This window comes from Leptonychotes weddellii, chromosome 5 (genome assembly GCF_054177405.1).
Source record: "Leptonychotes weddellii isolate Sample4059 chromosome 5, ASM5417740v2, whole genome shotgun sequence".
NCBI classification, from domain to species: domain Eukaryota; kingdom Metazoa; phylum Chordata; class Mammalia; order Carnivora; family Phocidae; genus Leptonychotes; species Leptonychotes weddellii.
Window position 1 is genome coordinate 149,662,144 of NC_138373.1, and position 12,309 is coordinate 149,674,452.

General features: G+C 48.6%; 1 protein-coding gene across 1 annotated transcript in view; it reads right to left on the reverse strand.

Annotated features, from left to right (window-relative positions):
* CACNG2 (calcium voltage-gated channel auxiliary subunit gamma 2) overlaps window positions 1-4,862 on the reverse strand; it is a 113,094-nt gene extending 108,232 nt beyond the window's left edge. Inside the window, exon 1 of the mRNA XM_081822406.1 lies at window positions 4,389-4,862. Coding sequence (XP_081678532.1) covers window positions 4,389-4,599 — 211 coding nt within the window. The 5' untranslated portion in view covers window positions 4,600-4,862. The remainder of the gene's footprint in view (window positions 1-4,388) is intronic.
* Window positions 4,863-12,309: the final 7,447 nt, after the last annotated feature.

A 12,309-nucleotide genomic window follows, 5' to 3' on the forward strand; every position in this document is an offset into this window, starting at 1 on the left:
ATTCCAGGGACTATTACAATCCAAGTGGACTTTGGTGTACTTTAAAAGCGGAAAAGGGGAGAAAATCAATTGGTTATTTTTTCCTCACTTGCAGAGACTGAGTCTACTGATAATTTTCCGCTAGCCCATTAGGAGCCACACAACCCTAATGACAGACTCCTTCTGAATTGAATTAATGAATTTTGTGATTTGTTATTATTCTTTTAAACAAGATGCACCAGGAAGAACAAACCAACATTCCTGACTTCCTCACCCCCTTCTTCCTTTCTTCATTACTCGCTTGTCACATGTCCTTATGATGTTTGAATTAATTTAAATAATTTGAAGAATTTTGAAATCAATCCATTGATAAATATTTTTATGCACCTACTGTGTGCAAAGTGCCTACAAAGGGTCAAATAATCTTGGGAATTCTGGAGTGATTAGGTATATCATGCGATGGCCCATTAAGAACTTCCATAATCAGCTTATCCACACTTAAAGGTAGATTATCTGGGAAAGGCTGTTGGCATCCCTAAAATAGGGAGAACTTTCCTTCTGGAGAACAAGAGAGGCACGGCTGAACCCAGCGTGGAGCCCTCGCCACCTCGCAAAGGGTATGCAACTATCAGGAAAATTGAGACACTTCTTGCTCAAAGAGAGTTGGGAGGTAGCAAGGGTTGCAGAGCCACCGTGAGCAAGCAGCACGTGGAAGCAAAGATGGGAGAAGCCGTGGATGGAAGAGGAAATCGGAAATTCAGTGGAGAGAATGTAACAGTGGAGACAGAGAAGACGATTTCTGCGCTGCTTTACAGCAAGGAAAGGGGCGAGAGAGGGAGGGCGGGTTCTGCTACTGATGGCGCGTTGTACTGCTCCTGACTCCTCCTCTGCAGGGCTGGAAATCCTCTGGGGGAGCCGTGGAGCCCGGACAGAGGGGAGGGAGGCGCAGGAGAGAGCAAACACAGAGTGAATTTCTTGCTGCCCCTGGAGACAATGATTCCTTTAGGTGACAACAGAGGTTAATATCCTGAGCAGCAAGGCACAGCACGGCCCAGAGATGCCTCGCTCAGAAGCGATGCTTTCGGGTCCTGTTGTGGATTTTATTGAACTGTTCCCTGAAAGGGCCAACTCATCTCTCCATTCGGAGGCTCTTAGCGCAGCTTTCCTGAAAAGTTCAAGGACTTCCCCTATCGGGCTCCACATACCTGGATCCACATGCAGCCCATCCCACCCCATCAGTCCCACTAAGGACCCCCAGTCTGCTAGGGAGTTCAGGTTCACACACAGAGACTCGGCTGTTCACTCTGCAGAGGGAAAAATAATAAAGGTTGTGGCTTCTTCTTGGTTCCTCTCCTCTGCTGCTGGGTGTCAACCCCTAACAGGTGGTCCTGTCCCTCCTCATTCTTCAGCAGACTGGTACACTTCAAAAGCAGCAACAGAGGCAGGGAAATATTTTCTGATTTTTATTTTCATCAAGAAGTGAATGGAAGAAAAAGTGTCTCAGGCGACAAAAAGCCCGAGTGAAAACCAGAAAGTGGAAGAGATCAGAAGCAGACAGGGTTGTTTTTTATCTGGAGTTATCAGCAGCATCTTGGGGAGATTTGAAGTCTGTTCACAACTTTTTTGGGGGGTGTGGGCAGGAAATACAATACAGAGGTGATGGGGGAATCTTTTTTGAAAGTCCCATTTCTCACAAAAAAACATAGACTGGGGGACAGGTGAAGCACTGACAACATGATCTCCATAAAGGCTGACCCTATTTTGAATGCTCCAGAAAGCGAGTATAGGAACACCCCACGAGAACCATCTGTGCCAACCTTCAGAAATAAGTGCTCTTACAGTCTTCAGAAATCAGTGCAGTCTTTGAAAATAAGTGGCTTAAAATCTTTAAACCACTTCCTAAGTAGCCAAAGCCCAACTTCCTAAGGCGGGCCCAGGCCCACAAAGCCCCACAGGGACAGATGCTTTAGAAATTGAAGGCCAGGTTGAACTAGGGTCCCGAGCACCCACCCTTCCTGCCTGTGCTTTGGCTACAAGTGGAAAAGGAATAGCATCCTGAAGGGAGCTTGCCCCAGCCCTCCCCTCACTGCCCGGAGGCCCCAGGCCTGGGAGAGGGGCCAAACCCACAGCTCCGGTGCACATCACACAACCCTTGGGAAAGTGTTGTAATCCTAACCCTTTTAGGGGTGGGGGGGGGGTTGGAGGGTGGCAGGGGGTGCAGCGTGGAGAGAAAGTTAAAGGGGGTGGGCAGCACATTTGGGGATGTAGGCACCAAACAGATGGAATTTAAATGAAAATACTTCAGCCTTTTAATATACAAGTGATCCAAAGCCACCTCTAGTCCTCTTGCCTTCTGGGAATTATAAAATGTTTCAGAGATCACAGAATGAAGAATTTCCAAGTAAAACCCTGATAACAAGTATATTTATACCAACTTAGCAATTTCTGAGTATATTTCTCCTAAAATCATATTCCATCTTTCCTCTAATTTCTTGGCTGCATATCTCCATCCATCTAACTAAAATCCAAGGAAGGCAAATTGCTACTATGATCATTTCCCTAAAGCAACTCTCATTCACTTTGCTTTTCTTCTCTTTTGGAATAGAAGTCTGCCATAAATGTTTAATTAAATGGAAGCCTTTCCACTGTTAATGACAAGCTGCTTGAAAGGCTTTTCATTTTTTAAGGACCGGTGTGTTTAAAACAGTCCCTATTAATTTCCTGATATTGATTCTCTGGCTGGGGAAGAGCATAGAGTATTCAGCATACAGCTCCTCTGCAGACTATGTTCAAGGCAGCGGTTTGGATTGAGAAAGGGCACCAAATGCAGTATGCGTCAAATAAACCATCGCTCAATGAAGTCACTTAGCTATTCAAAACATGTTCAGCCATCACTCAACCGTTTGCACCAAGAATGTTGGGAGGGGGGCACGAAACTGGTGCTCTTTCCCAGACATAACCATTTCCCAAAGTGCGGCTTTTGCTCAGTTTGGGTTAGACCCTGGGGCCACATCAGTTTCTCCCTCTCCCGTCCGTTTCCCTCTCTTCTCCCCCATCTCCTGGCTTCAAGTCCCTGCATCGCTATCCCATGTTGAGCTTAACAAACAATCCTGCGGTCCCCGCTTCCCAGCGCTGCCTCAAACGGCCTCCGGCATTGGTTCATGTCAGAAGCAAAGCACATAACCCTTTCTCTCTGCACAGAAACATGTATCTCTCTGTTCACGTTTTTCTATGGGTAGCTGTAGCCTGTACATACAGATACGGATACATATATATATATAGCCATTCAAATGCAGTCCCTCATATTCAAGTCTGTTGCTAAATGCAGGTTGTATGACCTGCAGGAGTTTTTTGCTTTTTGGTTTTTTTTTTCTGTGCTTATTAATGTATCTCAGAAACACATGCCTTCATCTGTACCCTGATCTCCCAGGCTTTACACCGTGGGGACCCCTTGGCCCACAGCACATGCACAGACACACATGTCTCAGTGACCCTGCAAGATCAAGGCAAACAGCTGATACCCCTGGTCCACTGTCCCCCCTTCCGCCCCTCAAGCTCCCCAAGCCCTTGCCTCCCTCCCGGCCTCCCTGCACAATGTCTGATGCTCAAGTTGGCTTCAATGCTGACTGTATTGCTTCTGGATAGCAGGCATGTCACTCTGCGTGGATGTGAACTGGTTCTCAGCCTAACCTGCAAGTCAATTGCTGTTTATTAGAACTTGGGCTTGTTTCCTGTGAGAGACGTATGTATTTTTAGACTTTGTAAACGTTAAAGCACACACATACACACACGCAGCCAGTCGCCCAGAAAGATATGTGTGGCTCAGAGACATTACGAAATGCTCTTGAACTCAGCTTGAGATCCTGGAATAATTAGGATTTACCAAATAAGGATTCTTAGAAACAACAGATTTTTTTTTTTTAAAGGAGATTTGCAGATGATGATGATGTGTCTGGGACTTTTGGGGAGTAAGGGGAGGAGGAGGGGGAAAGGAAGAGCATTTTCAAATTCTTCATTACGAAAAGAGGAACAGCGTTGAGAGAAGCAATTATTTTTGCCCCTTGTAGACGGCAATGCTACACCAAATGGCAAATCCTAATGATTCCAAAGCAGGCAGAGCTCATTCGACTTTTTAAGACAATTTCTTGTTGTTTTCATCATATCATAGATTATTCCAATGAAGAGGTTTAGGGGAAGGGGGGGTGGTGGAGGCTTGAGAGTTGAGTATGGTTTCTGCTTACTGATTTTCTTTCCTCTGAAACTAACCCAACCAACCTTGATCTGTGGTGGAAGCAGTGAAGTAAGAAAATGGTGGAATGTAAAGGGGACTTATTTGGAGGAGGGTGGGGAGGGGGAGTGAGAAGGGGAGGGGTGAAATGGAGAGGGGGAGGAGATGGGAAATCAAATACCTTCTAGGCAGCAGGTTCTCCATAATCCAGAATGGGTCATAACTTCCTCGTTCTTTTTGCTGGTTTCATTCTCACTGACACTTTTGGTCTTGCAAACCCCTCTGGAGTAGAGCCAATAGTCGGTTCCCACAGCTATGGTCATCAGACTGAAGGCAGCGAAAGCACCAACGGTGGTTAAAAGCATTTGAACACCTCGATCAAACAGCCCCATAATTCTTCATTATATAAACACCCAACCGACTTCTGGTTCTCGGGAGAGTGTGTGTGAGGGTGCGAGTACTAAAGCAAAAAATAAATAAATAAAAATAATTCCACTACTAATATAATGGATATATGTGTGACTAGAGACTATGGAGAGATATAAAAACAGGGAGGTAAGAAAGCTCACAGAAAAGAGTGTAAATTATAAAGATCACACGGGAAGAGAGGCTTGCCTTTTGAGATCAGAAACTGTTCCAGTTGCAGTAATTTTTTTTTTAAAAAAGGAAAAAAATAAAAAGACACCCCCCCACCCCCCCAAGTGAGATGCCTTAATCTCTTTTCCTAAAATTCCGGTCTCCAGTTTCCATATGTGATAGCTAATTTGGAGATGGCTTCCACAGTGAACCAGGGAACAGCCGCATTCTCAACACAATCTCTCATGGTCGGGACCTAGACAGTTAGAGATTGTAAAAGCCGGGATGCAACCTTCAGTCTTCGTGCTCGGCTCTGCGGCCTGCGCCATGAAAATCCTTTGCTTCGCCAGTTCTCTTCCTTGGCGGGGCGGGGGGTAGGGGGTGGTCTCGGGCGCTTTCGTTTCAGACCAGACTTCCCAGTATTCTGTAAGCCCTTGATCTCAGCTGAACAGGTGCGGGGGTCTCGCCTTCCATGGTTTTGCCCCGGCGGCGGCGGCGGCGGCGGCGGCGGCAGCAGGGCGGGCAGGCACGGCGGCGGCGGCGGCGGCAGGACGAGCAGCGGCGGCGGTTATTGTTGGTGGCGGGGGTAGTGTTGGCGAAGTGGGGGAGGGAGGGGGTTTCTTCCGAAGAATCGAGGCGGGTTTCCCTCCCCCTATCTGCAAAGCTCCTGGAAACAAGGGAGCCGGCGTCTTGCTGCAGGATGGGCCGCCCGCCTGCCCCCCCACTCGCTGCCCGCTCGGCCCCCGGCGGAGGCGCTCCCACCTACTGCATTACCGGGTGGTGCTGAACTGGACAGCTCCCTGCGCCGCTCGCTCCGCGCGCTCCCCGGCTCGCTGGGCGGCCCGCCAGGAGGGGGGCGCTGGGCCGGAGTCCTCCCTCCCTTCGGGGGTGGCAAGGCCAGGGCAGAGCGGGGGGGGGCTGCCTTTCCTCTTTTTACCCCTCTCCCCAGTCCTAAAATGAGCGCTCTCCTGGGCTCCCGGAGCTCAGAGGAAGGCGTAGCTAGAGATAGCTCGCTCCCTCTCCCTCTCCCTCTCCCTCTCTCTCTCTCTCTCTCACTCTCTCTCCCCTGCCCTCCCCCCTTGGTGTTTCTTCCAGCTCAGCCTCCTTCTCATTCCATCTCTACGTGCCCAGAGCTTCAAATACAACCCTCCCATCACAGTCAGATGGGCACAAAACTTCGACCCGCCGTTTCTCTGCCTGGAAGCGGTGAAAATATAGCCTGGATGGGTAATACAAACAGGATCTATATGTGTTTTCACTTTGCTGTTTCGGGGGTTTGTTTTGTTTTATTTTACTGGCATGTTAGCCGTGTCTCCTTTTGGTCGTTCCTCTCTCGTATCTTTGTCTCTCTCCAGCTTGCAGGGGGTGTGCTGTGCACTGTGTGTGTGTGTCTCTGTAGTTCTCCGTGAAATTCTGAATCTGCTCCTACAAGCAGACATTTTGGAAAGATTATTCATGGAAAAGGGGGTGCAAAAGGGTGGCTGGTGGCTGGGGCTTGGGCAATGATTTCCATCTCAGGGATGAACATGTTTGCAGGGGAAGTGGGAGAAATGTGAATCCTTCTAAGTTCCTGTGTCATTCATAAACTGGATCGGAAGAGATAAAAATCTCCCTGCTGTGAACACTGAAACACATCACAACCCTTCCCCCCCCCCCCTTCCTCAGCAGAATGCTATCCTGGGTTAATTACAGCACTACCTCTTCTTTCTACATGTGCAACTTTTCCTTAATGTGACTCCTGGAGAAAGAAGCCCATCAGATTCCTGCTGCTATTGATTACATTTTTCTCTGATCAATTTCGTAGTTAAGTGAGGGAGAGCACATGAGGCATGATGTAGGTGCAGTTTTTCATTTTTGGGGGGAGGAGCCTAGAGAGAGGTGTGAGTCTGGTGGGTCTGTTGGGGGTTACAGATGTTTTAATTGCATAACTCAGTTATTCCATACTTTCTTCTCTTTCCCTCCATTTTTGTCTTGAGATCATTTGTTTGACAATTTCTCAGTGATTTGGTGATTATCACAGAGTATGTAATAGACGACTGAATTAAAAACAGACTTTTTTTTGGCGTTGTCTAACTTCTTTCCCTTAGCTGAGAGTTGGTCTGCAGGTATAACCAGTGCATACTTGTTGGTGTAGAAAAGTGACCTGTTTTTCCACCCTGCATAAAACTTCCTTTTCTCATGCTCCGTTCCTTTCTCAGAAGGGAAGGACTCCTGCGAGGGGCAACTGCTATGCTCCTGGCATGTGGGAGACGGTCCCTGTGTCTGGAGAACAGAAGCACAATTTCAGCAACCTTTGCTAAGTTACCTTTAGGGTATAGCAAGACATTTGCAGACTGAGGCTTTCTCCAGTTTTGTTTCTTGTCCTGTGAGGACAGGGATGGGAACTGGGAGGGGAGAGGGCTGATGTGCTGATCTACTGAGCAGGGAACTTAGCAAGTCCAGCTAGTGGTTCGGGTGGGTGATTTTTTTTTGGCTCTGGTCTGTAAGGAAAAAGTGAAGTGCAAGCAGGAAGGCCCCTTAGATGTGCTAGGCCTTTTTGGGGGTGGGGGAGTGGAGAGAGGCTTGGCTGAAGCCACACAAGCCTGAGCAGCTTGTCATCTCCTACGCTTGTCACCTTGGTTGCCTCTGGCCTGTCCAAGAAGTCCCTTCAGACTAGAGATAGAGCCCTCCTTCTTATCCACCCATCCCATTACCGACCAACCCCTGAATCTTTTGCTCAAATGGAATCAGTCCCAGAGGCCCAGAAACTTCTGTTTGACCACAGAAGCTCGTGACATCTTAGCCACTGACTGTAGCTGTAGCCTTAGCAGCATGTGATTAATCTCCTGGCTGGATAATCACGGAGAGGAGGAAAGGGGGTTGGAGGGAATGTGGACAGAGGAGACTTCTGGAGACAGAACAGGCCCGGGGCCACAGGTTAGCCTCTGCTACTTAACTGCAGGACTGCAAACAAGAACCTCAGTTTTACCGTATGTAAAATAAACACGTTGGTACGTGCCTCTTCCTCCTTCCTGGAGTTGTTCCTAGTTACTGCCTGCTTTTCACCGCTGCCTCTACCGTCCCACTTCTAGCACTTCATTGTGCATGCATCATCTCTCTGACTTGTGAGCCCTTTGAGGCCGATACCTGTGTCCTGTTCCCCATGATGTCTTGGGGACCTTGCGCTGGGCTTGATACATAGCCGATGCTTGATAGCAATGGCTGAGTGATTATAGGATGAGATGGGTAATGTGCCTGGAACGCAGTAGCTGCTCAATAAATGTGGCTTGCCTCTCATTTCTTCTCCCCACTTTTACGTCCAGTTTGGTCTCCAGCATCCTTCGCTCTAACTCCTATTCCGCAACCCCCCCCCCGACCTAGCCTTCTCCTCAGGTCCCTTCTGCAGATCCGACAAGGCTGCCTAGGAAAAGCTGGCTCAGCATGAGCCCCATTACATGTTTTGGGTCCACCGGGCACATGTACTTAGCAGCTGCTGAATGGGTGCTCTTAGGGGAGCATCTTTGTGTGCCTGTGGTTGGTTACTTGGGAAGGGCTTAGAGGAAATTAGCTGAAATGCCACAGCCTATTTTGAGCTCCTTCTTTGATGGAGTGGAAATAACATGGGATTTGGGTGCAGCAGACCTGGCCTTGAAGCACAAGGCTGCCATTTCCTCACTTTTGACCTTGGGCAGTCTCTTAGGACACTAGGGCGCTCTCTGGGAACCTCTCTTCATCTGTCAAGGAGGACCATGGGAGGAACCTTACGGTGTGTTTGTCAGCATCACATGGTAATAACAATAACAGAAGCCAACATGCCAGGCACGGATCTAGGCTGAATCCCACTATAACCCTATGAGACATGTATGATCATGATTCCCATTTTACAGATGAGGAAACCAAGACACGTAATGGTTTAAGTATCTGACCTGAGGCTGCCCAGTTAGTGAGTGACAGAGCTGGGATTCTAGTCCAGCAGCCAAGCCTAAGAACCTATGTCTTACTCACTGTGCCTTGACCCAAGACACAAACTTTCTGAATAAGGATATTACACCAAGTTTATTTACTTCTCATCCACAGGCTTGGCAAGAATTTAGGGAGTAACTTCTAGGTGCTGGGTGTTTTCACAGAGATTCTTACCCGTACCTTTCCAACAGCCCTGTCAATGCAGACTACTATCTTATCCTGCAGGTGAGTAAGCAGAGGCTCATATATCGAGTTAACTGGAAGAGTAGAGATTTGAACATTTTGCACTGCTTCAAGTTCTGCTAGCTCCAAGTCCCACAGTTCATTTATTGGTTCAAAAAACAAGCACCTACTATGTGTCCAGCACCATGCTAATATCTGGGGATGTTGAGCAGGACAGACATGGTCCCTTCCTCCAAGGACCTGAAGACAAGCAGGAGGAGTGGACAGGTAAGGAATAGCCACATTGAGGTGAGGAGAATGTTAGGTGATGGAGACCAAACCCAACCTAGGGGGTGAAGGACATCCTCCCTCGAGGACAAGACATTTAAACTGAGATGCAGGAATGAGAAAGAGTTAGCTAGGCCAGGATAGGGGTGAGAGGGTGAAGAGGAGCTGAGAAGAGGAAGAGCATTCTAGGCTGAGGGAACAGCATGGGCCTGGGTTTAAAAGGATGCACAGATACGAAAAGATGATTGGCCAGTTTTAGGGAAAACATGCTAAGTATGGCTGATCTAAAGACAGTGATGGGAAATGTTTTAGGCTAAGAACGTGGAGGCCATGGAAAGGAGGTTGGAGCATAAGAAGCAACCCAGAGGAGGCTGGGGGGACAGGGAATATGAGAAGCGAACACAGAAGCAGAGAAACAGCAGGGCCGCTGTAGTGGGGCTCCCAGCAATAGACAGTGGTGGCCTGGACCAGCAGCGACAATGGGGATGGAAAGAAGTGGAGGTCTTCGGGGATGTTGGGTGAAAATTAATACATATTGGTGAGCGTCACTGAGACAGCCGCTCTGAGGAAGAAGGCTGGACAGGGGTTGTGTGCAGGGCATGGGGAGACTGAGAATTCTGCTTTGGTCATGCATGTAGTTTTGCTACGTTCTACTGCCTCTTCGCTCTCTGCTCCTGTTCTTCCTCTTCTCATCATGTTCATTCATTAATTAGGACTATAAATCATTCATTCAATTACATTCTATTCCCCCCCCTCCCGAATTAAACCTCATGAAGGCAGGGATTTTGGTCTGTTGTGTTCACATTGTATTTCTAATACTTAAAATAGTGCCCAGCACATAGTAGGTACTCTATAAAATGAATTACTTTATTGGTACAAAAATCTAAATGCATGTATCCAAATGCATATCTGCTCTGGGGCAGGAAATGTGCTGAGATGCTAGGGAGGCAGATGAGATTAAAATACCCAAATCAGGGAGCTTGGCAAGCAGACAGCTAAATCCAGGGCAGTGTGACCCAGCCCAGGGAAGATCTGGGGTGTGTGGCATTCCCCACTGTGTGCTCCCACGGCCCCTGAGAATTCTCCTCTTGTGGTACTTCTCTCCAGATTTGGAATTTCTGTTTAATGGCTGGCATGTAGAAGGTCCACAATACATATTTGCTGAATGAATGCATAAATGCATGAATGAATGAATGAATGAATGAATGAACAAAATGAAGACATGTGGAAGTCCAGAAGGATGCATTTATTTCTCTCTTGGAGTATCTCAGAAGGCTTTGCTTTGCCGATGAGGTCACTCTCAAAGGCCAGGAGGAAAGGTAACAATTGGTCAAGGAAGAGAGGAGGGCATCACGAGGAGAGGAACAGCACATACAAATGCAAGCGGATCTGAAGCAGTGCGAGGACCTCGGGAGTTTGGTGTGGCTGATGGGGATGGAAGGAAGCCTGGGGTTAACTCCAAAGAGACTGCTATGTCCGGGGTGATAGGCCACCCATTGGGGTCACTGCCCTTGTGGCCCTTGCCCAGGAAGACGCAATGAAGTGGGAAGAGGACAGGCCATGGAATTAGACAGAGTTGGGTTTGAATCCCCCTTCTGCTAGTTGCTCTCTATGTGACCGGGGCTGAGCTTCCTCATCTGTAAATGGGGCTAATAGGTGCCTAGTTTTTTCCTATCTTAAGTCCTTTGCACTTACTATTCCTTCTGTTGGAATGCTTTCCTCCCTGAACACTGGATCCCTAGCCATCATTCAGGTCTTAGCCGAAAGATCACCTCCAGAGAGTCATTGCTGGTCATACAACTTAACCTGCCACTCTATATGACATTGGCCTGTTTTGTTCATATCGTAGTGCTTCTTGCAACTTGACGTTTCTTGGTTATTATCTGAAGTCTCTCTCTACCCCCCTGCCTCCCCCAGGATGTCAGACCACATTGGTCTTGTTCATTACAGTATCCCCAATGCCTTGGAAGTGCTGGAAATATTGCAGGTGCTCAGAGAGTATGTTTTGAATGAATGACTAAGGTCAAGGTTGTAAGGAGTAAACAACAGGGACCAGATATAAGCATTTGGAAGACAGTGGGAGCAGGCCTCTAGAAGCTCCTGATACTTGTAGGTGGGGGTGGGAGGGAAAGGTGAAGGTGGCCCCGAGATGCTATGGGAGACTGGGAGCACATGGTGGGGAGGTAGTACCTACCAGTGTCAGACTTGGGGAGGCCTGGCTTCTCCTCCCGGGCCTGCTCTGCTCTCTTGACCTCACATATAGGCCACCATGGGTGGCCAGAGACTTCTAGCCCAGATAGCTATTCAGCCCCACACTGGAGCAGGCACAGCAGCGAGGCCCTGATGGGGCTGGGAAGAAGGGAGATGCTAGGAGACAGGGCAGGTTTCATGCCTTGCAGTGCTGAGGGCAGCTGAGAGAGCCTCAGGGAGACCCAAGTGTCTGCTGCCAGAGGGGGCTGGAAGAGTGGGGCCAGCCCAGCTCGTAATGGAGTACGTGGGGTTAGTCCTGAGCCTGGTGAGAACCAGAAGCTGAAAATCCACACGTGGGGGCGGCCATGACCAGAAATCCCACAGAGAAGCGGCTTTCCCACCTGGGACTTGCAGCCCTAGTCTGAGCTTGGAATCTCCAAAGCTCTGTCCACCCCTCTGCCCCCCACCCCCGGCTGGTGTGCAGTTTCACCAGGAACTGAGCCACGGTAGAGAATAGTATGATAGAAAATCAATCAGAAATTTACAGAGTAGAAAAAAAAATACAATAAAGAGGACACATAAGGATGCAGAGTAGAAAAAAAATAATACAATAAAGAGGACACGTAAGGATGCACATAAGAGACAGAGTGTTAAAGGGCAGAAGGGCAGGGAGAAAAGGCGATTTCCAGTGACTCTTCGGGGAATCCAGTGGTGGAGGAAGTGAGAGGGAGGCGTGCACCTGGACGAGCAGGTTTGGGAGGGGGCAGAGAATGGGTCCTGGGTGTCCTTCATGGCCAGACTCAGCCACCTTGAAGCCTCTCCTCTTCCACTTCCCTCCCTCCTCTCCTCCAGTCAAACCAGACTCCATGCCTGGATCCCATGGCCCCACATCTACCCCAGGGCCTTTGCATCACAGTTTTGGTGTCTGGGATGCCCGTCTTCTG